The 27,620-nt window shown below is 44.1% G+C and overlaps 1 protein-coding gene across 2 annotated transcripts in view; it reads right to left on the bottom strand.

The window, feature by feature from the left end:
- LOC142491389 (rho guanine nucleotide exchange factor TIAM1-like) overlaps positions 1–27,620 on the bottom strand; it is a 61,073-nt gene that overhangs the window by 17,905 nt on the left and 15,548 nt on the right. For both annotated transcript variants that reach the window (XM_075593902.1, XM_075593903.1), the window contains exons 8-11: positions 19,351–19,442; positions 1,525–1,704; positions 1,202–1,270; positions 341–466 (exon numbers count right to left, since the gene is read on the bottom strand). In XM_075593902.1, coding sequence (XP_075450017.1) covers positions 341–466; positions 1,202–1,270; positions 1,525–1,704; positions 19,351–19,442 — 467 coding nt within the window. The remainder of the gene's footprint in view (positions 1–340; positions 467–1,201; positions 1,271–1,524; positions 1,705–19,350; positions 19,443–27,620) is intronic.

Genomic DNA, 27,620 nt, shown 5'->3' with positions numbered 1-27,620 from the left:
ATGATGCAACATACAGATATTACAAATCAACATCCCTATCAAATAAAGGCCTGTTTTAACAGATCTGTGATAGCGTTACAAACAAATCTAACGTCATTTATCTTAAGGGGCTTTGGTAATATACAATGTTTGAGAAATGCTGGGCCTGGAAGGCCAAAACAAAGAATATGTTTTCAGAAAGAGACATATTTCATTTGTTTTTCAACCAGACCACTCAAACATTTAAATAGCATACACAATATTAAAGACATGATGCAATTGCTGGTCTGCTTAGAATCATCCATGTCTGCTACGGACTTTCATTCATTCTAAGTTAGTGTTAAGCATCATTCTGTAATACCTTGAATTGCTCTACTTTTTCAAGCTTTTCGAGGTCTGGTACCAGTCTCACCCCATCTTCAAGAGTTTTAAGGAACTCTACCTGGAATTCCACCATCTCTGTTAAATTTCCAAAGAGCACATCAAGCTGCAAAGAACACAATGCACATTAGTATTAGCTTTGGTTTTTCACAAAACGATGACTATGTAAAGAATATCAAACATCCATAGACTAAACTCTTTGGTGCATGGTGCGCATACACATGTATGTATGTATGTATGCATGTATTGCATGTATATTCCACAGTGTACTCCGCACTTTACAAAAGATAAAAAAACTCATGAGATTCAGAGTGTAAATACTTAAACAAGGACTCCTGTGCCCACAGCTTTTTCCAAATGTAGTCATTTGAACAGAAAAAAACAGAATGTGTGGATAAGATCTATTGAAGTCTAAATTAAAAAAGCACCAACAAATACCAGTAAATATACAATATGAATGGCTTGTGCGGGGACCATACCAAATAATTCATGTGATGCACTAGTCTCGAGAGAGTTTCAAAGCTGTTTTAGGACATTTCCATGGGCAGCAATGCTAATACACCCTCATAAAATGAAAAGTAAAGTGACATTGTAAAGTAAAAGAAATGGTTAAGTGAAACTGCACCTCTGCATCTCAGAATATGGTCATTTGGACTGAACTCCGACTCTGCTTTCATTCTTAAATCAAATTGTCCTTATGAACCTACAGAACTTCTGAGGTTCGGAGCATTTCAATAAAAGAATGCTGTGCCTTGTGTGTGCAATCAACAAGCCATGTTCTGCTGCGATAGAAGTAACTAATCGTACATTTGACATTCACACAAATACTAACATACAGTACCTCATCTGGAGTGAGAAATGTTTCTTTTTGCAGTGGTTTCAGATATCTTTCCATTAGACAGTTTAGATCCTAAACAAACAAACACATACAAGCATTAGCCCTATGCTGTGCACAATCAGGACTCATTCTAGCACTGCTACAGATGAAACTCAATGACTACATTGTATCCTGTGATACTCGCATGCAGCTTCATTTTAAATGGAAAACATGATAGGTCAAACTGGAACTGAAAATGAAGAGCTCTACCTCTGAAATGGACATACCATTGCGGTTCAGAAACTCAGAGGTCTATAGTGCGTGGAGGCACGGGAAGTGTTAAATACCTTGACATAAGTGCGCTCCGTCTCAAGCAGCTCGCAAATAACCTTGCGTAATTTGTCTGCATCTGTTAGCAGTCTCATGGTTGCGAGCTGAGGTCCTGTGAATTCTGAAGGAGCCAGGCTGGGATCAGAAGGATTCATCTCATGGAGACTGCGACAAAACGCAGCAACCTGTTCTGTGCTCTGCAACAAGATTGATGTTACATAACTGCCGAGTGGCAATGTGCCGCTTGTCACTTCCCAAAGCAAGGCTTGCACAAATAGGCTAACAAGAAAATAAAAAAATAAATCATATTGAAAAGTCGTGACTAATCTTTAGGCATTTTCCACAAGGTCAATTCTTAATAGGGTTAGCAGCAAAACAAACAAATGGTGTGCGTATATGCGCGCGTGCAAGGACACACACACACACTGTATTCCCCCCCCCTTTTTTTTTTATACCTACACAGATAACATGGAAAATTATGTCTGTGCCCACTCAAATTAATGCTTCATTCCTAACTAGTTCATACCATCAGCATTTCCCTACTATAGCCCAACAGCGTAAGGGGTCCTTAGTCTAGCAAACATACATGCACAGTGCAACAAAGTAACATTGACGGTCATTAAATCAGTATAAGAAAACATTGTATGGCTGGTATCACCTAGCAAACACAAATAGCAAGCAAATTAAAGAGCAACAACTGAAGGCTACTTCTTTCTGGCCTATGAAGAGAGTTTATATGGAGCACACAACAGAAATGGTCTGTAAGAAGCTCCCAACTTGATCTGTTCCATTATATTTTATCCTCCTCTCTTCCATAATGAAGGCGCGCGCGTTACTTCCGCTCTGTGCAGGCACAATGTAACCTAGCAACCCCATTTCTGCTCAGCACTCCCACCCAGAACCTCGCAGGATTATATCAACAGAATCTGTGGGGCAGATTTCACATGCAAATGGATCTGGGAGAACCGACAGAAACAGAACTCACACGAAGAGACTATTCGTTTTTATATTTAAATGCCGTTTAAAAAAAAAAAAAAAAAAAAAACATTTTTAAATTAAAAATATACAAAACCTGCCTTCCTGTAGATTCACAGTAGAATATGGCACACTATGCCTATGTCATAGCAATTATAACAGCAGCAATTGCCGCTGCGTTGGCGAGTACGTTGGCTTTTAAAAACATTCAAAACACTGGATATTATTGGTGTACTTAAAAATAGAGCAGTCAGATTTTTATAAACTGCTGTCATCTTGAAGAAATGACAAACGTATTGGTGAATTTATACTTACTAATCGTTCTCTGAAAGTATAGATTTTTTTTCACTTTTACCCTCAATTACAAGATCACTCAGTACACGTTATTGAAGGGTTACAAGATAGACCTTATTTCAGCCCCAAATCACCCCACTGGCATTCGTTTGTATGCTGGCTAGCATGGTCACGTTAATATTCTAGGATTTGAACCTCAAACACTAATATTTTGATGGACAGGAACCTTACATATGGTACTTCCAGACAGAGCATTCTGATTGGCTCAGACAATACTTTGGACAATACTGTGGACAATACTTTGCACCTGTCCGTTCATTAGCCCACAATCCATGCATGAGTTTAACTTAAATTGTTGCTTCAAATCATACACATTTTACTTTACACTTTCATATAACATGGTCACTGCTCATTAGAGCTAGGGCAGGGGTGGGCAACTCCCGTCCACAAGGGCCACCCACAGGTCACGTTGTCAGGATATCCCTGCTTCAGCACAGGTGGCTCAATCAGTGGCTCAGTCCAAAACAGCCATCTGTGCAGAAGCAGGGACGTCCTTAAAACTGGACCTGTTGGTGGCCCTTGTGGACTGGAGTTGCCCACCCCTGAGCCAGGGGAACCTGCTTGTAAAAAGCAATAATGGAATCGCAATGTATTTCAGGAAGTCCGGAATCCTGAGCTTTAGCAATTGTGGTGTCAGAGATGGTTCATAACAACTCGATTAACCTCTGGTGTCGCCTTGGAGCACGTCACATTATAGTTGGACTGTCTAATGGGAGGTAGGATGATGGTAGCACCCTGCTCAGAGTCCTGATATTTTAGCCATGTCTAAAGTCACAATTCACGAGTGAAAGGTAACTACTGTACAGCTCAACCCACTTATAACGCTGTGCTTGGGGTCCAAAGAATCACATCGCGTTATAAGCGGATCGCGTTAAAAATAATGTACAATTGTACGCATTGTACAATAAAGTATTTAAGATACAAATAATCATGTTGTAAAGTATTCATAAATACGAAACTTGGGAGCCACGCATGCATCGCGTTCTAAGCGGATTCACGTTCTAAGCGGATTCGCGTTGTAACGGATCGCGTTATAACAGGGTTGAGCTGTACATGCGAAGCCGAACTGTTCATCTAAAAGTGCAACTCCATCTGATATCTTCCATCTTTTATTTCTTTTTAAAACCCCTTATTAAAAATTAAGCTTTCAACCTCAATATATGATAAGAGGATCAAAAGAAACCGGCCACTAAATTTCCAATGTTATAGAACATTTTTCATACGGTTTAGCCCATTAAAAAAATAAAACCCTTCATATTATGCAAAGAAAGCTTTATTTGTTAGTATTAGGATTAAGGTTTCTATGAAGACATGTTTCAGAATGGAATAAATCGCATTGTAGCTGTGAAGCGGTTTGACTGGGTTAATACACGTCAAACCATAAATACCGGTGTGATTCCGGAAAGGTGACATTTTCTGAAACCGAGGGGTATGTTGACATGTTTTGTTGATGCTTCCTGTGAACTATTACCGGTCATTACATATTTTTATTCTTGAGGTATTTACTGTACTTTAACTGTCAGAAATAAAAATGCCTCAGATTTAATTGGCAAAATGAATGGACCTTATGTGATCCAATACTGAAATCTGACGTATTAAAGACCAAAGGGAAATTTGAGACAGTGAAATATCTTTAACGTTGCATGGATTTCTTGTTTACCAGAAAAGCTGAGGCATTATTCAATTATTTAACAATTTCTTATGGTTTACATGGCTACGCTTGATTAAACCAATACAAAATAACCACCAACCCAAAAAACTAATCATTTATTTAGCTTTTTTTAACCAGATGGAAACCAGGTGGTTTCCCAGAACGTGACTTGTTCCTTTATTGTTAAATATCTATCCTCTGGGACTTTGGGCTTTCCAGAGCTGAAAATAGGACGGTTCCAATTGTATAAATAAATAAAAAAAAAAAAAACACTTAGGCTGCGCTTATAGTGCCGGCCGCAAAACAAATGCATTGTCGCAGTCGCCGGCGCTTATAGTGCATGCAACGGCGACAGAGCGACAGTGCTACCAGAAATCTGGTAGTCACGGATATTTGATTTTTTTTCGGCGACTGTCTCCCCTTCCGGCCAACTGGGAGCTTCTCCGTGCCTCTGCCCTGCCCTTTTATGATGTCATCCAGCGACGTCGCCTAAACTTCAAATACAACTCATCACAATGGTGACGGGTAACGTCATCGGTCGCGTCCCATGCTGTATAAGCGCAGCCTTAGTGCCGGCGACGTCGCGGCAAAACAAATGTATTGCTGCCGTCGCGTGCGCGCTTATAGTGAGCGCGACGCGAATTCTTGAAGCCGGACAAATTAGATTTTTCAGAGGCTGTCGCCCCATGTGACAGCCTCTGAACTATTCAAAGACCTGGTCGTTTGCGTCGTTGCCGGAAAGCGAAATACAACTTTCACTAGTGGCCATGGCAACGTCATCCGTCGCGCGCACTATAAGCGCGGCCTTAGGGAGGATTGCTGCTACAATGTTTTCCCTTCGCTGTTCTATGTACGCTGTCGCTGGCTGAGAAAATAACAGCTGACTAACCTGAAGTTCCCAGATAGAAAAAGAAAACCGTAAATGCGGAAGTGTTCTCAGTCATTCAGCAAAGACTACAAATCTTTTCTGGCTCACCAATACCGTTGCTTTGAAAAGGCCGTGCCACGTACCCTTTTTTTGGCACGTGGCACTATCAGGACACTAAAACACAAGGCAGTTCCACCAAGGGTATATTACGCTGAACCCAAGCCATGTCGGGCGCCAGTCATCCAGCACAATTCTCGATTACCGACTTCTTGCTCCCTTCGTGCCGCAGCTGTGCCAAACAGGACAGTACTCGAAGTACGGCCCACAAAAACAAACCTTCATTTGCCATCACATCCAACCATTAAATGGCGGAACAGATGGTGCTTTAACAAGAGCAAAGAAAGTGTTAAAGGGGCAGCTCTCCCCAAGCTCCCGAGATACATACAGGCGTACCCTGCATTAACATACGCAATGGGTCCAGAGCATGTATGTAAAGCGAAAATGTACTTAAAGTGAAGCACTTCCTTTTTCCCACTTATCGATGCATGTACTGTACTGCAATCATATACGTGCATAACTGATGTAAATAACGCATTAGTAACAGGCTCTATAGTCTCCCCGCTTGCGCACAGCTTCGGTGCAGGTATGGAGCGGTATTGCTGTTCAGGACGTGCAGTCAGGCGCATGCGCGAGCTGCCGTTTGCCTATTGGGCGAATATGTCCTTACTCGCGAGTGTACTTAAAGTGAGTGTCCTTAAACCGGGGTATGCCTGTACTGGTAAAAGTAGCCCATTGCAGTCTCCTTATATCTCCTACGTCACCCTAGAAGGAAGCTGCAGCATCATCCATTACGACTTCCCATTGGCCCGCATGACGTGGGGAACGTAATTATGAGGAAGTAACAGCAATACTTTTACCGGTAACTATTTCGGGAACTAGGGGTCCCCAGAGCTGAAAAACACTGTGCTTTAATTCTGCAAACATCCTGCTTCCCATCATTTGCTCAGAAACAAAACAAAAAAGTGTTTGTAAAATGCAACTCATACAGGAATTAACACCCGTGTGGCAGGATACTACTAGGAGGGGGGCTGAAAAGTTTGCTACTGGCCAGCAAAGAAATCTGATCACACACAACGTTCTGTTTAAGTAGTTTCTGGCCGGCTGCCGGTGGTGTATGTCAGCAATTCCTATTACATTAGGAAAACGGGAATGCCCTATAGGCCAAACAGATCATCAATAACGGCAAATAAATATAGGCAAAAAAAACCCCTCTGTAAATAATATTATTTCTGGAAGTAGCGTTGGATAGTGAAACCGTTGTAAAGTGAGTCCCATGTTAATCAGTGGCGGTGAGCGTTGGATAACGCATTCCGGTGTCGAAAAACCAGCCGTTAGAGTTACATTGTAAAGCGTTGGATATGCCATTCGTTGTAAAGTGAAGTGTTGGATAGCGAGGACTATCTGTACATTGCTGAAGGAACTGCGCGGGAGTAATGACACGGACTCTGCAAACAATGACACCGAGTTTGAAGCAGGGGACCCTAGTTCAAATCCTAGTGTAGGCTCCTTGTGACCTTGGGCAAATCACCCTGTGCCTCAGGCACCAAAATAAATAAACAGACTAAGCTCTACGGGACAGCGTCTGTTATGTACAATGCTGCTAACAGCGCACTACATTGCAATTGTGAAGCACTGAGTCCCATTTGGAGAAAATCGCTATATGAAAGTTATTATTATAATAACACGTCGTTTCGCATGTGAAACCATATATTGCTCAGCAGGAGCAAGACGCAGATTGTGGCCTCTGCTCTTTCAGGCCATGAATCATTGCACTCAATTGAACACGTAGATTGGTATTACACAGCGTGAGTGCATCAATTGCCTTAATATTATGCTTTATTGCTCTTCCATTCCGACAAATTCCTACCACGTCCAAAAGGACATATTGCTCGGAAAACCGTTGATATACAGGGGTTTGTAAACCGATCACACTTCTGCAGATTTGCAGTGCACAATGTTCTTTCAAGTGTGATTGATATGCTTAGACAGATTGAGTGAAGAACTGATCCTTGCTAACAATACAAATATTACACCATTTCTCCCACTTGTCTGTACTTGCATATTTAACGTACCGTCAATAGTTCAATTGCCATGATGTCATGTAGACTTTATTAAAGCGGCTTTTCATGCCACCGTCTCAATGGTTCCCAATCAAGATATATGTTGCTTTAGAAGAAGCAGCTATACGGTGGCTCAGACACGTACTATCTGAGGTCTTTGGGAAACACAGGGGCATGAAGTAAAAAGTGCTAATCCCACAAAGAGAGGGTATGGATATTCCCAATAGAAAAGGAAGGGGGTTATGAGAACAGGAACTATATAACCAGTTTTTGGCATGCCCCCGTAGCACAATTAGGCACGATCATAGTGCCCCACTACTTTTTATTTTTGGACAATGGGCCGAGATGTAGGATATGTAAAATGACAACAATCTAACCTTCATACAAAATGTATAAACACTGACGTCTTTGCTACTGTAGCTGAAGAGGCGAAATGTCTGAAAACGCTCAACCAGGACAAGTTTACATAACACATGAAATCATTCAATATATTGACTGTGAGGAGGTGTACAAACCCTACAAAGGTAACAGGCATGGAAAGGTTAACCACCATGCATGTGCCAGTCCAGCCACCTGCAGTGCAGTACTGCCAGAGTACAGGTTTAAGTAATTGGCCAGGAAAGGTTTATTGGAAGAGTATATAGGGTGCAGCCGTTCTTCCTTAGGCTAAGGCCCCGCTGCCTGCGCTGTATGCGCATCTTCTGGGCTGGCGGCGGGTGCAGCCGAGTTCCCAGGTCTGCAGTAAGCTGCAGGGGGAAAGACAGGGGGCGTGACCATGACGTCACCCGGCAGGTTAGGTCTCATTGGCTGAACCGGCGAGGGGCGTGGGCTAGCACTCCGTAGCTAGTTGTACTCACAATTCTCATGTCTGCCTGAAAAATGCAGCGCGGCGGCCCCCCCTCGCAGCGTGCCCGGCCCCTGGCGCCATAGCGCGCGCTGCAGCAGCCAGCGGGGACCGAGCCTTAGGAGTCAGTTAGGAAGGAGAGAGCGGAGCTGCTGGACTCGCTGCCTGTAAGACACTTTGTTTTGCTCACATTTGTAACCTGTGCCCCTAATAAAGCTGATTAAGGACCATTCCTTTTTGTCTTCTATATCCCTTCCCGACCCCCCAAAAAAATAGTTTAAAGGGGCAATCCAAGCGGCACTTAAAAATTATTTTAAAAAAATTATGTTTTAACATATGCCGCCTTTGATGACCTTTATTGAAAACGAATTACCCAAGCTGCCGATCGATTGGTTGTGCCGTGACCGATCAGCAAAGGTCCTGCTTCCCTGGGTTCACTTAATGGCTGCCTTTTAGTTTAAATCAATCCTTCAGTCAGTGTAACTCAGCAGCTACAGTACAATTTATCCTGTAGTTTACAGCTCAAACCGCTGGGAACATTGGCAACAAATTATCACTAACAGGAGATGGGCTAAAACCTGCTAGGGAAATCAAGGATGCTCAGTATATTAAAAGTCACTAAAATTGGCAATAAAAGGCAAATTTTTTTTTTTAAAACAGTCAATATTATCTAATACTATAGAACGAATAAAAAAAAATTGAAAAAAAAAAACATGTATAATATTGCTTGGATTGCTCCTTTAAAAAAAATCCTGGCTTAAATAGCATGTTCAGCCACACTCACCATCGCAAGGATGCTTTACAGATGTCACCTGTGATACTTTAACAGAAAATATACGTTTGGTGATTCTTACAAGTTTATTATACGACCTGCAAGACCTACTTGTGGTTCTTTGAAAATAGGGACATGGCTGCTTTACTTTTTGCTAACAATTCCCTTCCTTTTCATTCTGAACCTCATCGCAATTGAGGTCAAACTATTTATGTGCGTTGACTTAAATGACAAACGTCACTAATGCAGTAAATGTCATTTCTGTGGGAGTGACATGGGAAGCACAATTTGCCAAGAAAGATTGCTAAATAGTGTGTCTGTGTGTGTATGAATATATATATATACATACATACATACATACATATATTTATATTTTTGGGGGAAAGGGGGGGGGAGAGAAAATCCCAAAGGCTGTCAGTTTTAATAATACATCTCAATGTCAGCAGGCCCCTAAAATATAAAAATTCAGTAGACCAAGGATGGAAACAAGGAAGTTAGCAGCAGATTGTTTAAAAAGAAATAATATCTTAATAATTAAGCAGTTCGTTCCTTAACCAAAAGGGAATAATATGCAAAATGCCATTTAATGTGAAATCTGAGTAGAGAGACAATGAAAATGATCAAGTGTGAACAGTATAATTATCAAACAGGGAAAACCATGCATGAAACCTCCCAAGATAATGTGTATTGTTCTTATATTTATATATAAGTACAACTAAGAACTACCGTACTAGCAGACACACACCAATCAACATCTTCTAGAGACTGCTATGGTGGAAGTAAGCACTAACAAAATGAACAACCCTCAATGTCCATTAACCCCTTCGCTGATGGAGGCCTGCAATGCATGTCAAGTGAAGGGGTTCAAGCCAAGGTGTGCCAGTACGTCCAAAAGCATTTCACAGGATCGCAGAAGCAGAAGCTAGATGCAGCAGAACCACACACATTAAATGTGTTTCATGAAACACCGGCTTTCTAGTAACACTGATCTTTGCCATAACTTACTTTTAAGATATTGCAACAGATAATGAACATGTAAAACCATAGTTCCCCAGACAAAAACAACACGGTGTTTAAGAAAGAACAGTTGCTTAGATTAGAAAACAAAAGGAGAGCTCTGAGCAGCAGTATAAACAATCAAGCACATTCATAACCTGAAACACACAACTCGACAGTCTCTCCCCAACCCACTGCTCGGTATTGCCAAGAATTCCGAGCTCGGAAGCCTTGTTACCTTGAGGTTTAACAGGAATCCATGAGACTACGCTCTGTAAGCCAGCAGGATGGATGCAAGGCAAGGAATCCTATCCCTTTTGTAGGCTCCTTCCAGCTCAGGAAAGGTGCGGTAGGCAAGATAAAACTTGAACTTGCCTGCAACAGCTATGCGCAAATTGAAGGTTATAAATACAGGGACATTCTTCCATTCAACACGAACTGCTAACGGTTCCAAATATTTTTCAAGAGCAAAAGCTCACTTTGGCTTTTTTTTCCTCTCTCAAACGAAATGTAAAGAAAGTAAAAAAAGAAAAAAAAACACCCTTATTTTGTCACATTTAAACACTGCCAGACGGGTGATTGCTAGTCAGTGCGAGCTAGCATTGTGGAGCACCAACCCCCCTCTGTGATAGAGGATAGCAACACATTTACTGCTATGTTGGAACAGGCTAAAAATGCTCAGGAGCCATATAACTGAAATGTGATTAACTTAATGAAACAAGGCACTGAATACACAGGGCATCTTATGGAAAGTATTAATAATAAATAATATAATGAAAAACACAAGATACGGTAGTAGACTGACCCCAATCATTCATGTTCGTTTATACACTAAATTAGTGTGCAATTTATACTTAACATAATATGCATGTCACCAACTTCCCTCCCACAACTGCTCTGATTAGCAACTTATTCAGAATGGTCAACCAATAAGTGAGCCATAATGAAGCATTCTAATGAAACCAGCTGGGGAAAAATAAGCCAACTACAGTTGACAGAACAATTGTAACAAACTCAAGTTTTGTAGCATAAATGTTATATCCAATCAAGAATTATTGATGTAACAGCATATTGTATTCTTTACCTCTGACAGCCCTGCAGTACACAATTTTTGATTTATCAACGATAAATGAAAACTCTGGGGAAAAGGGTTCTTGACAAAACCAAAACGTTGATTTGTTTGTGTATTAAGCTTTGTTCTCTACTTTTGAAAACGTATATGTATGTGTGTGTGTATGTATGCATGTGTGTGTATGTATGCGTGTGTGTGTGTGTATGTATGCGTGTGTATGTATACGTGTGTGCATGTATGCATGTATGCATGTGTGCGCGTGTGTATGTGTGCGTGTGCGCATGTGCGTGTATGTGCATGTATGTGCATGTATGTGTGCTTGCGCGTACAGGGGGTCCACACTTGAGGCACAGTGATTTACTTCCATGATGTACACACATACACAATTTTTAATCAGCGTTTTGTTGGTTTTAGTTAACAAGATGAAGAAGTTTAGCCAACTGAGATATTCATGAATACCATCAAAACATTGTAGCCAACAAATGCCTATCCACTGACAATACAGCAACATTTAACGGATGAGAGTCAACTGCTCAATTATCACAGGTTACACATCCAATAAAGTCAATTCATATATAAAACATAATGCTCACAAACTAGCAATGACTAGTTTAAAGTTGTCCAGCTCCAACAATTCAGCCAAACATGCAAAAGTTCATTCCTAAATGAAAGACACTATATACATTATGAAAAGCCATGTACTTACTATTTGAAGTTAAAGCCAGACTTGTCTTGTTGACCTCATTCAAAACATCTTCAACTTAACATACACCCATTAGCAGCCAACATGCTAAAAGTGTCAGGCTGGTTTGTATCCCACTTGCAGTCAGGAAGCAAATGCAGAGAGAGAGAGGCCTTTCCTTCCTGTGCCCTATGATAACCTTCTATAGAAAGGCCATGGCTTCTTCCCTTTCCAAACTTCTCTCTTTATCCTACTGTACAGCTATCACACAGTAAAAATGCATCTGAAACATGTTTCCTTAGGCACACTTGTCACAAACATTTAAGGTTTTTAGCTTTAAATTACAAATGTAAAAAAACCTCCATGTTTATACAGACATTTCTATTTACCGCAGGTTTTTTTATTTAGTACTAGCTGAGAGACCCGGCGTTGCCCGGGATGTAAATGCGTAATAGGTAGTATTATTTATAACTCGTGGAACAATAGGTGAGTATTTGTTGTAAAGGTTTCGGGGGGGGGGAGAAAGGGGAGCGGGGGGGGGGGAGAAAGGGGAGCGGGGGGGGGGGGGAGAAAGGGGAGCGGGGGGGGGGAGAAAGGGGAGCGGGGGGGGGAGAAAGGGGAGCGGGGGGGGGAGAAAGGGGAGCGGGGGGGGAGAAAGGGGAGCGGGGGGGGGAGAGAGGGGAGCGGGGGGGAGAAAGGGGAGCGGGGGGGGAGAAAGGGGAGCGGGGGGGAGAAAGGGGAGCGGGGGGGAGAAAGGGGAGCGGGGGGGGAGAAAGGGTAGCGGGGGGGGAGAAAGGGGAGCGGGGGGGGAGAAAGGGGAGCGGGGGGGGGGAGAAAGGGGAGCGGGGGGGAGAAAGGGGAGCGGGGGGGGAGAAAGGGGAGCGGGGGGGGAGAAAGGGGAGCGGGGGGGGAGAAAGGGGAGCGGGGGGGGAGAAAGGGGAGCGGGGGGGGGGAGAAAGGGGAGCGGGGGGGGGGAGAAAGGGGAGCGGGGGGGGGGAGAAAGGGGAGCGGGGGGGGAGAAAGGGGAGCGGGGGGGGAGAAAGGGGAGCGGGGGGGAGAAAGGGGAGCGGGGGGGGGGAGAAAGGGGAGCGGGGGGGGGGAGAAAGGGGAGCGGGGGGGGGAGAAAGGGGAGCGGGGGGGGGGAGAAAGGGGAGCGGGGGGGGGAGAAAGGGGAGCGGGGGAGAAAGGGGAGCGGGGGGGGGGGAGAAAGGGGAGCGGGGGGGGGGAGAAAGGGGAGCGGGGGGGGGGAGAAAGGGGAGCGGGGGGGAGAAAGGGGAGCGGGGGGGGGGGGAAGGGGAGTGGGGGGGGGAAAGGGGAGTGGGGGGGGGTGGAGAGCGGTGGGCATATGTATTGTCATAATTTATGTATGGGCATTTCCCCCCCCCCCCGTTCCCTGTGACTCGCGCTCCCCCCCCCGGCGGCCGCTTGGTCCCCCGATGTGCCGTCCTGCTGAGTGAGGCGTGCAGGCGGCTGCAGGAAGCGCCCTGTGTGGGCCTAAGACTCACGCTCCCCCCCCCCCCGGCGCCCGCTCGATGTGGCGTCTGGCTGAGCGGCGGTAGGAAGCGCCCTGTGTGGGCCTGAGGCTGAGGCGGGACGCGCAGTGGGCCTGAGGCTGAGGCGGGACGCGCAGTGGGCCTGAGGCTGAGGTGGGACGCGCAGTGGGCCTGAGGCTGAGGCGGGACGCGCAGTGGGCCTGAGGCTGAGGCGGGACGCGCAGTGGGCCTGAGGCTGAGGCGGGACGCACAGTGACTTACCTGAGCGGGTGGTAGCGCCGGGGAGGTAAGGGAGCGGCTGGGGTAGGAGGGCCGCGCTTCCCGTCCGGAGCCAGTGCAGGATGGCGCACGTGAGGGGGGGGGGGAGGGGGGCGGACAGAGGGTGTGTGTGTGTGTATAGAGCTGCTGTGTTGTGTGTGTGTGTGTGTGTGTATAGAGCTGCTGTGTTGTGTGTGTGTGTATAGAGCTGCTGTGTTGTGTGTGTGTGTGTGTGTGTGTGTATAGAGCTGCTGTGTTGTGTGTGTGTGTGTATAGAGCTGCTGTGTTGTGTGTGTGTGTGTGTGTATAGAGCTGCTGTGTTGTGTGTGTGTGTGTGTGTGTGTATAGAGCTGCTGTGTTGTGTGTGTGTGTGTATAGAGCTGCTGTGTTGTGTGTGTGTGTGTATAGAGCTGCTGTGTTGTGTGTGTGTGTGTGTGTGTATAGAGCTGCTGTGTTGTGTGTGTGTGTGTGTGTGTGTGTGTGTGGGCCGTCACTCCGCCTCAGGCCAATGAGAGGTGTGCGGGGGCGGGCGACCCAAGGGACCAATGAGATTTCCCCTAGGGACACCGGACATCCAGGCAGGCAAACATACAGTGCTTTCACTAATATAGTATAAGATTATTTTGTTACCTTTTATCGAAAATGTTCCCTGAGTGTGGTTGGCTTTAATGTTTTTTTTAATACATAAACAATAACTTTAACAAAACAGTATTAGATACAGCTATATCCCTATAATATGTCATATTGTCACATCACACGGCAATACTGAGAAATAGCTTGAGGTTGAACTATATTTAGCTGCTCTGAAGGATATTCAACAAGTAATTAGAGGCTCCTGAGGTTCATCCTGTCTAATTGCAGAAGGCTACAACACAGCTGAACCCAGGGAAAGTATAATTGTGACTAAAAGCCAGGCTGAGTGAACACTTATCCAATGGCAGCTCACAGACAAACATCTTTCTCAACCCCTTTACAGTGTACAGAAACAGCACAGAAAAACGTACTCGCCTCTCCAAGCGTCTCTTACTCCTCCACTTCCAAATCTCTCACTCCCTCCCTCTCTCCAATTATCTGTTACTCACTGACCCCCCATTCCCCAAGTGTCTTCACTTCCCCACTACCCCCAAGTCTTTCACAGTCCCCCAATTGCAAGGTGTGCACTTCTGCGGATGTGCAGGCGGTGTGGCCGCTTCTGCGCATGCGCTAGTTGTGGCTGCTTCTGCGCATGCACTTGTGGAGTTGGCGTCTTCTGCGCATGCGCTCATGGGATGCCGCATGCATGCGCGAGAAGTACAGACTACATCTGCGCGGCTATGGTCGGCTGTTGTCATAACGGTTCTGCGCATGCGCGGGCAACCTTATGCGCATGCGTGAGAGATAATGTGAACGTGCGCATACGCAGACAGTGTACACCGCAATCCCTTACTTCCGCAACAATTTTCGCCTCCATGAAGGAGATTCACACCAATGAAATCTTTGAAGGTGCTACCGCCACGTAAGAAGTTTCACTTCAAAAGTTAATTATCTACTTCTACTGCTATATTTTCTACACTTCCACTCACATTGCAAACTCTGCAGGGGATGGATTCCCTTTTCCTATTGTGTGCAATACAATTCTATTATGTATATACTATTGACATTGGTGGCATTTGATAAATAAAAATATAAAATGCATACACTACAAGTACAGTACAAACATATATACATATACATACTGTATATACTGTATATATATATATATATATATATTTTTTTTTAGAAAGTTGTTTGTCTGTTTATCTTTATGCATTTGGACACCTCGTAAGTTATCATAACGACATTTGGCATGATGGTTCCTGAGATCAAGGATCAGGTTTTTATCTGTTTGGATACAGTTGGACACCATTTTGAATCAAGATGGCAGGCTAAATCTTTGAAAACTGCACTGATTATAACCAAATTCAGCAGGATTGTGTTGTGTACATGTGTTTTCCTGGTGCTGTGGCTCTGAGAGACAGACAAGTTCTTTCATTACCATACATCCATACACGTATACACAGACACACCATACACACAGACATATATTCAATTGAAAAAAACTTTCTTAAAATATAGTTAAGGTTTGTATGCAAACCCTTCGAAAGTCAGGAAATGTAGAAGTTAAGGTGACGCACAATCTTAACACTCCCCCATGCTTTGCTGATGACGTCACTGATGACGAACACAGGCCGTGCTAAGGGAGAAGACATTCATACCAAGACTCCCACTCATCCCGACCGACATTCCCTGAGAATGCAAACATCAGTTTCTAGCTAAGCTTGCCTTTGCAATGTCAATTAATTAAACCCAAGGACAGACAGTTAAAGTAGCCGGGCTGAATTTAGAAAATATGCAAAATGCATATTGGTGCATTTTACGTCGGATGGTCCAGAGTGGGAACTGGAAATAATGTGTACGTTTTTGCGTCTGATGCAAAAAAACTAAAATATAGTCCACCCATCAGCATTAGAATAAAAATACATTACATTATTTTTCATTAAGAAACCAAAAAATTGAATTATCCATTTAAAAATCTCAGTATTTTTTTTTTTATTTCTTAGAATTCCTGAGCAATGACGGGTTCTTTCAGCTAGTACAACATAAACCACACATGGGGAGATGTGCTAATCTCTGACACCGGGTGTTGCACTGCAGTACCGCGTTAACTGCATTTCAAGGTAATAGACGTTACGGCTGTGACCGCAGTGCAATCCCCACTATCAGGGCCTGCTGAAATTCAGCCACAGGGCTTTGATTATGTCCAAATTAGGCTACCATGTCTAACATTAGAAGAACAGATTACAGTACCCAGATCAGAGTTTCAGGTGGCCATTCGCAAGTAAAACATTTTTTTAAAAAGGCAAGATTTGAAAATAAAGACCTCATCCTCCATCCTCTTTCATTTACCATTAAGATTGTCAAGAGAGAGGGGATTTGGCCCGGGATTAAAGGGGTTACACCCCATTTTACCACCCTCTACTCTCACCTGGGAAGCAAGGGTTTAACTGGACTGGGGTCCAGCAATGTGTTTTTACCTTGCTTCAGCATCCTAATGTATATTCCCCTGTAAAAATGTATTGTTTCTGTTCCAGTGTTGCACCAACACATACACTGGGATTGATGCGGGAGGCTTAAGGGGTTAATGAGCTACAGTTTAGAAAAATACAATTGTGTGGGGTCTTTTCAGGAATATCTGGGCTTCAACAGGCTTGATTGAAGTTGGGTGTGAAAAGTACAGAGGGGGGTTTGGTGTATGTTAACACACAGTGCTGGTAGAGACAGCTAGGACCCAGGCTGGGGCATTGGGTATGAAATATAGCACCGGTGACAAATGTTCACTACACACAGCCCAGCTTCAAAGGATTTGTTGATGGGGGCCAGGGGTGCGGTTACGCAAGGAGATCTCAGAATGAGTGACCTTATTAAATATAAGGATATTATGAGATGTCCTCGGCTGAACATGCTAAGAGTTACATATGTGTAACCGGGGGACCGAGCCGCAAATAATGATTACAGACACGATGTCTAGCCGGTACTAAGAGACAGATATTAATATCTCTCTTAATTTTAATATTACACGGTCTTATTGGGAGCGTCATGCGTGCCGGAATGTATTAATATGTCTCGCGTGCCAGTAAGTATTACTGAACTGAAGTTAGAAAGTTATTTAGATAGGAAAGCAGTTTTTAAACGTCCTTGGGTGGGAGGAGTTTTACTCTGAGGAAAATTGTCAACCTCACCACTGATTTATGAGAGGCTGGGTTTAGGTTGTGTTCAATGGGAAATAATTGTATAAGAACCAGGCTCAGCCTATGACTATTGTCTTTCGTGTCTTTTGTGATTTTCAAGATTGCTGTATAAACTGCGAGTCACGATTTCTGACTATTTCATCATTTCCATCTTAAGTGAGTGTCCATATTTTGTCTGTTATTTGTATAATCTCGTGTGTTCACCTTTTTCAAGGAATAAATTACATTTTATCATATCTAAGTCTCGTTCAGTTCAACCCAGTTATATTTGGTGTGTATTATTAATAGTCTGTCTCAAAGCTACCGTCACAAAGATACATATATTTATTGATCTATATTAGATATGCATAGAGGTCATATTTAGAGAGCATATTTGCTCAATATATGTAGTTTTAATACTACTTTGTCACTATGTTTAGATAATTAAATAACCTATATATGTAGTATACATGTCTCTTTGTTAGGATGTATGATACATAGATATCAACTGATATTTAACAGATTGACTTATGTTTGCTTTCTTTTCTTATTAGCTTCTACATGCGTCTCCAAGCTATTCTTTTCATTAAGGTAGCTGTTTAATCTATTATGGGTCGTTTTTTAATTGATTAATGGTTGCTAAGCAACCCGTTTCTGAATATATATATATATATGTGGTCTATTGGTTCATTATCCTTTGAGAAAGTCAGAGTCGCTGACGAAACGCATCAGGAGAGCAGTGACAGCATTACGTCATCACCCTAGGACGGAACACACGTGGTGAGCTCCTGTTCCTGCTGCAAGGAGCCTCAGTGTTGGTTGCGGACGGCAATCAACCTGTTTTGGAAGGGCAATCAACCTGTTATGGAAGGGCTAACAACCAATGACTTCCACATGAATCATCTTATTGCATGCCACAAGGTCTGAACATTTGGACTGGCAGCTTTTATCATCTTTGCTGTGGGGGAGACTCCGTGCTGATCCGTGGTGGTGATATACACAATGCTTATATTTTATATCTCTCTTTGTGAGTGAGCTTGTTTCCCTCTCCTCAACCTTTATATTAAATTTTATACGCTTTTTACGCTATGGGCTGCGCGCTCTCTCTTTTGTTTATTTTGATATATATATATATATATATATATCCAAGTGGAAATAAAGCTTTACCTTCCAAAAACAATTTACTCAAGAAAACAGCAATGAACTTTATAGAGAATGAAAGCGGCAAAAGGGGTTCTGTGATCCTTTTGATGGTAATAACCACTCGTGTGAGAGCAAAATAGGGATTCAGCTTTAGCCGTCCCACTTTCAAGGAGAAGGGGTATAAAGAGTGTCACTGGGGAATGTCACATGTGGAATAAGTTACATAAAAGGAGCAGCATTATTATTAAGCACGTTGATGATCCATGCGGTGTGCTCTTTTGTTTTACTCTTGCTCCCAAACCTCCCTCTCTCTTTACTGTAATGTTACCCTCCACTCGTTTTCCTTTTTGTCTCTCTCACCCTCTGTTTCTAACAAGCTAATTGCCTTCCCTCATTATGGCCTTTGTGGAATATGCTGTGAAGCAGTCTTCCTATACTGGAAGAGATTTTGCTCCCATTCATTTAAGTGGCGCTCATCTCTTCTCTAGCACTGGGAAGACATCTTCACAGCATATTAACTAAGGGCCTATGTGTACTGTACCTACTTTTATCTATACAGATGTAGCCACTGAAACTTCCCCTGCGGCCACGGGAGTCCGACCGCAGGGGGAATAAGCCACGGTCAGCTGCTAAAATAATACTGAGCTGCTGCAGCAATTACGTCCCCCCACAGTTGCTAGAAAATGCTATTTTCCCCTCGGCTCCGGAAAGACTTTGCCTGGGTACAGCTACGTGTCGCCTAATCCCTCCACCGCATTCGTCTGATAAGCTGGTTAAATGATTTCCTAGATACAGTACAAAAGCTTTTTTTCTTTCAATGCACTACCACAAATTGCTGCACACCAATTATCATATAATCATACACTTACTTTGTTTAACGCATCAACTTCATCAGACAGCTCCAGCTGAACTTGAATCTCCTCGGGTGCAGCCTCACTGCACCCGTCTTGCTCACTGCAAACTGCACATGTAATAAATAAATGGGGAAATATTGTGAGGACGTGGTAGGACCCCTGCAGCAGTGATCTACCATTTATACCAATAGAATAAAAAGTGGCTTCAAATCAACCTTGGATGCTGCCTACAATGGTTTTACATTGGCCTTTCATCAATGTAGTCACTGTTCATCTGATCAGGGACAAGCTCAATCAATATGGACAAGCTCAATCAATATGGTCACCTTTCCTTTGGTACTGAAATCTATATTGCAGAATCATGGGAGAGCAATTAATTATCACTGTACTGCAGCTAGATTAACCAAACCATTCCATTAATGCCAACATAAATTATTCAGCCCGCAGTTAAAGCGTACTAGGATGGGAGATTGACGGCATGAGACTACTGTATATCAGGCTCAATCTGGTCATCCTTTTACTCAATGATTTCAAGCAGCACTTCTTGGTGCTGGATTCAGATATAGATTTTGTGTCCCTTGGGTGTGCTTTGAAACTGCCGCTCAACCTTTATTGAAGCCTATTTTCCAGAATACATGTTCCATGCCTGAGAAACCCATCATAGAAACACTAGGGGTACCAGAGATAGATTAAACTGTTAAGAGATTTTCATATAAAACTACAAAAGAAAAAAAGAACAATATTAATTTAAAAGAAAAAAAAAAGTTCTGCTCAGGGACAAGTAGAAATGTATATAAAATGTATCATTAATGCAGGATAATTATACAATGGATGGATCCATTAAGAATGACCACACCACTTTAAAATAATAAACTACAAGCACTGGCACTTCTGATTTTGCAGCGCTCATTCTGTATAAAGCGTATCATTGGATGTTAGCAAAGATAAGGCATTGCTTGTCTTCTGTGGTTGTGTTAAGATTACAATTGCCAGAATCCCAATTACAGTTGCCAATCTTTCCTACATAACATGGAGCCAGGTTGTCACCTTTTTATGATTTTGACAGCGTTCTGACATCTAAATTCTTGGGACGTATTCAGGGTGATTTGAAAAATATGAAATCCTTATGTCAAACAGAGCCAGTTTTATACATCGTTAAAAGTCATATGGAGGGAGTGTGTGTAAAATGGTTAGATTGTTTTCAGTGTTTAGCAACATTAAGTTTATTCTCTTTTCATCGACTATTCTGCAGGGGTGGACTGGATCCCACCGGCGTACTCGTGAAGGGTACGGACGTGTATTGCAATGGACGGGGGAGCTGAATAGATTGAGTGAAGACCCGATGAGTGCTCCTGTCACTGACTATGAAGCAGATTAGAATCCCAGAGTCCTCCACGACACCCAGGACAAATCACTTCAATATCTAGCACCTGAAGCATGGAAAGATTGGAAGGTCTAGGAGGCAGAGACTTGTGACTGAACAACTCGATACTCACTGCTATAGAAGACAGATTAAAAAATATTTAACATAATAAATAATGTTTTATTAGTTCGTCATGGCAGTGACCCCATGTTTCAGAGCCAGAAGCAAAAAAAACTAAATATATATTATTTTTATTAAACAAATATACAAATAAAACATTAAACTAAATATACAATAGCTGAATCAACCATTTCGTTAGGACCTTGTGTCTGACCAAGGAGGAGATCGTGAGCTCAACCAATCAGCTTAGGAAGGTATCAACCCTGAAAGGGTTATTCAGAGTACACTGGGAAGGCCAGTGGATAAACACACCCTGCGCAGTGCATTTTATCGGTGGCTCTCTTTGGAACTTGCAATGGTTGCTCTGGTTGTAGATACAGATTTCCTTTACTTCAGCAAAGGCAGCAAAGTCACAAAATAAATTAAATTACCATGCTAAAGTGACATGAATGGAAAAGCTACATTTTGGGACGTCTCTTGATTATCTTGTTTCTGCAGCGCACAAGGCTGCAATTGTAGTGTGTGCGCAGCGCGAACAAAATGCAGAAGCTCTATCGGGCCGGCCATAGTGTGTGCAAGCGATTAAGAGCGACCGCGCGGCAGAATTTTGAGATGACAAATAATTTAGTTATTTCACGCGGCGGCCGCATCACATTAGCGGTTCAGCCAATGAGGGTGAACCAGCCTGGTGACGCGTCCACCACGCCTCCATCTAGAGTGCACACGTCGCGCGCGCGCCGCCATGCGCTACGTACTATAAACTATGCCTTAATTTATGTAGAAAAGGTTGTTATAGTGGCGACTCCAGCTGAGGCATTGGATTCCATGTTGTAAGTCCCATATATGACATCAGAATGCACACTTCCGCCTTGCTCTTTACAAGCAGCCAGTGCTGTCGGCACGGTATGAAACATGGAAAACGCCGATTCTTTATGTACTGTACACGCTGAACTGTGCAAACAGTTCTTTCATTTATACTAAGCCCATGGGGGCTTACAATGTATTCACAGAAACATTAATGCTCTTCATTTCGTTTTCGCTGAGACCATAACTTTTTAATAAATCTGTTGGGTTTCTGGCATGTACCGTACCTTTTAAATGAAAAGAACGAGCCTCATCTAAGAGATACCCAGAAGCGCTCACCTTCACCTCTCTAACTTCCAGGAACAGGAGAGGTAAATGCCACTGCCCCATAAGCTTTACTGACTATAAATCACCATCTAAAGCAATGGTGCTCCATTCCACTCCTCAAGACACCCCCAACAGGTCAGGTTTTCAGAATATCCCAGCTTCAGCACAAGTGGTTCAATCAGTTCATGCATCAGCACAGGTGACTCAATCAGTCCCTGGTTCAGCACAGGTGGCTCAATCAAAATCTGAGCCTCTGATTGAGCCACTTATGCTGAAGCGGGGGTATCATTAAAACCTGACCTGTTGGGGGGGGGGGGGGGAGGTCTTGACTGGAATTGAGCACCACTGATCAAAGATACCATCAAGGGAATTGGCGTTTCAAACGTATGGAGCCGGATGCTCTAGTCCAATGCTCAGAAAATGACTGTGTACATTTATAACAGAATAAGTATTTATTTTCACTTTTGGGTTTTTCATCAGAAGGCAAAACAATATTGTTAATGTAACAACACTTTATAGTCTTCAAACGACATGCTTGTGTATGCATGGCTCCATCAAAGTTCATGCAAAGAAAAGGATAAATGGGAGAGAGAAAAATCATAATCACCAATAGCACTATTTCAGAGCAGGATACATCTTCCTATTGTCAACTTGCCATTAGTAGTTATGATTATGAAGAGAGTATGAGTGAAGTAGGACTGAACTCGGTGTTGGAACATGCACGCAGGGAAATCAAAATAATGGAACTTCCATTAATGTTCTATGTAAAACAGCTCTTACAACCATGACAGCTTTCTCTGCATTCGAGGGGAAATAGAACATATGGATCGGTGTGTCAGCTAAAACCTTAACAAAACAATGTTGTGACACATCTGCATGACAATTGTCAGATCCCTTTTACAACCAGGAATGTGAGATTGAGGAAAACAGGAACGGGACAATTCCCCACGGCGGTTTCACTGATGGCCATTTTGCCGCAGGGAGAAAGTGTTATAGGCTTTAGGGGTTACGGTTAGGATTAGGGGTTAGGTTAGGAATATTATGGTAAAGGATTACGATTCGGGGTTAGGGTTTTTAGAGGTAAGGGGATAAAGTTAGGGCTAGGATTAGGGATTGGTAATTAGGAGTTATTAGGGTTATGGGTTCAGATCCTAAATTTCCAGTTCTCCGCATTACCCAAAATGGCCCGGAATCCCCCAGGCCCCCTGGGTTATCTGCAGCCAACTGTCCTGGCGGCCAACTGTTCGGCAGCCAAATGGCTGCGGCTAACTGTCCTAGACCCAAGGAATACCACCTCCATAGAAACCAACACTTTAGAATATGCCTCACCGCTGATGCCAGTAAGAATTCTGAGGATGCCAGCAAGAACTCCAAGGATGCCAGTAAGAACTCCGAGGATGCCAGTAAGAACTCAGAGGATGCCAGTAAGAACTCAGAGGATGCCAGTAAGAACTCTGAGGATGCCGTGCAGAACACGCAGTCCTGCTCAGGGTTTGCCTGGGATTTTAGACCCGTACTTAACTCCTAGTAGGAGCAGTGATATCTATGTTAAGGAATACTTTATTAAAAGTTATTTAAAATTATTTAATAGTCATTATAAAGACTAGCTGATGGGGTTGCCTAAAATTTATAAGAGGCATTTGCTATCACTAAATCTCAGTTCTCTCTCTAGCCCACGCACTTCGTTTGATTCTGTTGCACATATATACGTACACACGCAATCTTCCCACCTGTTTACTGTTCTTTGTCACAAATACATACACGCTCAAAAGCATCCTCTCTCTCATGTCCTTCAACCTGAGCACTCGCCTTCCCTGCTGAACTTGGCTGCTCCCTGTGTCGCGGCACCTGGTAATTACCTTCTCTACGTGAGAGCAGATCTTGCAGCTTATCCGAGAAGCTACTTATGAATCCAGCTAACAAGACGGAGAGCTGCATAATCTACTGAAGCTACTAAACCGGTCTACCACCGTGGCAACGTCACATGGGAAATGACGAACCAGAAGAAATGCAAGGTCGCATGTGGTACCCACATTTATCCTACTCCATTAATTCATGGCCTAAAGGTCATCCTTCAGCAAAGAGGGAAAAGCGGTTACTGAGCAACATGGACAGGCCACGTGTTACCTGCTGGGAGTGTGCTACTGCAAACACATTTGTACAGACCAATGTAAACACTGCAATCTCTAACAGTTTGAGTCTTGCTGATAGGAGACAGGGGTGAAAAAGCCATTGTGATATATTAAATCAATAATTGAGGTTGGATGCTAGCCAAATACCATTCCCGTGTCCACATGCACAGATAACCAGCTTTCTGAGCTCGGGGTGCGTTAGGCAGCTTGTACAAAGGTGAGTGACGATAGAAGACGCTTGTGTTCAGGTTTATCTTAGTTAAATTACAAAGCACTTTAGTGGCTGATTATAGAAATGTACGTGTAGTGAACGGCCTATTTAACCATAAAAGCTTGGGGCACAGACATCCATCCCATGGAAATAACAGGCTTTCATACGTACTGCCCTATTCATTAAAGGAGCAATCCAAGCTGTTTTTCCCCTTCCATTTTTTAATATAGGTTTGAAGCAGGGGTTTTCCGGAGCTGAACCCCATTAATTTCAGCTCCAGTGACCCCCTGCTTCCGGAGATACTTACCTCCGAAGCGGGGGCCAGTATCTCAGCAGGTTTCAGCTTCCTCGTCACATGGGCCAATGGGAACACGATGACGTCACGGCTTCCTATTGGTCCGCAGGGTCAGGGAGCTTCAAAAAGCAGCCATATAGTGAACTCTGGAGCGGCTAGCGGCTCCCACTACGGAGGTAAGTACCTCAGGAATCAGGGGGTCCCCGAAGCTGAAATGAATGGAGTTAAACTCCGGAGACACCATGCTTCAATTCTGTATTTAAATAAATGAAAAAAAACCTACAACGGCTTGGATTGCCTCTGCCATAATGTCATTTCCAATTCAAAATATGGCAATACGCACAAACATGCATATTGCCATATTCATTAACCAGTAATCACATGTCCAAGATGGGAGCACACGGCAACTTTCTTAGGCTGTGCAATTCTGTGATACACAAATGTTGTATACAAATAAGGCCTGGTCCCCGGTGGTGACGGCGGTGCGTGTGCCGCAGACCAGTCACTAACCTCTGTTGCTACAGGCCCCGGTGTCTCCTGTATAGGCTCACCGGCGCGCCAGCCAGCAGGGGACACAACAAGATTGTGTTCCCGTGCGGCGACGCGGTTACATGGTGCACTGTGAGCCAAATCAAGAGGGAAGATCGCTTGAGCCAATGGGAGTGCAGCAACTGTAGGCCAATAGCAGCCTGGCAAGTTCTAACCAATAATAATTTATGTGTAGTAATAGAGTTTAATAGATTTATTTTGTGCACGTTGGTTTCTCGCTTATCCAATAAAATTGATTTGATGTACACACTGTCCATCAGCTTTGAAATTGATCATTTCTTTAATTTTGACTGCATGGAGAGCGCCAATTTGGGTAGTGTGCCTGTGGGGCTGCTGCAGGGCGTTTAGCTGCTGGGGAGGTTGTGTCATGGCCCCGCCCACCCATCCCATTTAGACCACTCCCCCGAACGCTCCTAACATACCACCGATCGCAGTTTTCAACTGTACACGTGCCGCCAGAACGCCAGGCGCGTGTGCAGCAGCCTCCAGCGTCCCGCCTAAGGCAAACTCCCATATTACATATTCATATGGTATTCATTAGGCTGTGGGATTACATATCGCCATGACGGTGACAGCCAGACATCTCGCCTCCCCATGCAAGCCAAACTTGGGGGGAGAGGAAATATTGAAATATTTTTTTTTTGCCCATTTTATAGCTTTTATTCTCTCACTGTACCTTTCCATGTATTATTTGTCTCGCCATCTGTAACATGCTTTAGTGCAGGCATGGCCCACTCCAGCTCTCAAGGGCAACCAATAGGTGAGATTTTAAGGGTATCCCTGCTTCAGCAAAGATGGTTCAATCAGTGAAACCTGTGCTGAAGCAGGGATACCCTTAAAATCTCACCTGTTGGTGGCCTGAGAACTGGAGTTGACCCCGCCTGGTGTAGTGGGATCTCCTGACAGAGGCGGCTGCCACAAAATGTTATTTCCTGACCGGGTCTGTTCAAATAAGTGTTTCAACAAATGGACAAGCATTGGAAATATCCGAGCCCCTTGATGTCTGCCATGAATACGTCAATAGCAGGAGATACCCCACTGTACAGACGTAGTAAAGCTTACCGTCTTCGTTGCTGGCGGTCACAGATTAATGGCGGTTCCCTGATACAAGCAACGGAGAGTGCCGAGGAGACCCGCTGAGACAAGCTAACAATGAGACTCGACCCACCCCCTGCCTGGCACCCGCTTTTCTTTACAATGCCCATTTGAAAGGTTTTATATGTGAGTGTGTACGTGGCTTTTGTCACCTTGCTTGCTAATACACTTCTTTACCATCTGCACTATTCTGCCATCATTTCTCTCGTCCACACGTGATCACCACACTGCGTTCCAAGTGGCGCTATACGGGGAGCTTATACCTGCGGTTGATGATTGAAGACATCAACCATGTTTCTGTGAGAGCTGTTTCAATATCTGTTTTTTCACATATATACACAGTATCACTTACACCTGTGTTACTTACCCCATTGCCAGCGCCCCTCTCATTTTTCTATCACTTGGTCATGGATTAATGCTGCAATGGTCTCATTCAGACGAATGGTTCCCTCCCTCCCCCAGCAGACACTGTCCCCAGCGCCACTGACTTTTGCTTGTCCGTCTGCAACGCTGGGGACAGTGAGTTTTGCTACATCTGTATGTCGGCTTACAGACCCGATTTTAAAGACAAGCTTTCGAAAGCATCATATGAAAAGAAGGATTAAAGCACGGAGCGCTGGGTGATGCGGACAACTGGTTTATTAGCAACACGTCTCTTATCACATATGAAGCGCTCGCCTCTCATTTCATCCTCGTTTTGTTTTTCTAGCTACTCTATGATGATTTCTAAGAAATCACAAGGCAACGTCGTGATAAAGGCCCCAGGCTGTTAATACCAACATTTCCATGGCAACCTCCAACGCACAATCTAGCACGGCAGTGCTGAGCATTACAATTACCAGCGATTACACAAAATACCTTTCCAAGTACCTGGGAAAGGCCAAGAACACATGCAGCAGGGCAGAAAATAGCCAGGCTAATTAATGTGCTGATGCTAATGTTATATACTTTAGGCACCTCCCGTGACCTCTCTGCTTGGAAAGCGAACTCTGACGTGATGTACTCCAAGCAGCAATCAGGGTGCGCTAGGAGGAGGGGGAGGCGAGTGTGCTAGGAGGAGGGGGCGGCGAGTGCGCTAGGAGGAGGGGGCGGCGAGTGCGCTAGGAGGGTGCGGCGGGTGCGCATTGGAGGAGGGGGCGGCGAGTGCGCATTGGAGGAGGGGGCGGCGAGTGCGCATTGGAGGAGGGGGCGGCGAGTGCGCATTGGAGGAGGGGGCGGCGAGTGCGCATTGGAGGAGGGGGCGGCGAGTGCGCATTGGAGGCGGGGGCGGCGAGTGCGCATTGGAGGAGGGGGCGGCGAGTGCGCATTGGAGGAGGGGGCGGTGAGTGCGCATTGGGGGAGGGGGCGGCGAGTGCGCTAGGGGGAGGGGGCGGCGAGTGCGCTAGGGGG

The sequence above is a fragment of the Ascaphus truei genome, chromosome 3 (assembly GCF_040206685.1).
Source record: "Ascaphus truei isolate aAscTru1 chromosome 3, aAscTru1.hap1, whole genome shotgun sequence".
In the NCBI taxonomy this organism is placed as follows: Eukaryota; Metazoa; Chordata; class Amphibia; order Anura; family Ascaphidae; genus Ascaphus; species Ascaphus truei.
Note: the sequence above shows the minus strand (reverse complement) of the source record. Positions and strands in the feature narration are given on the sequence as shown.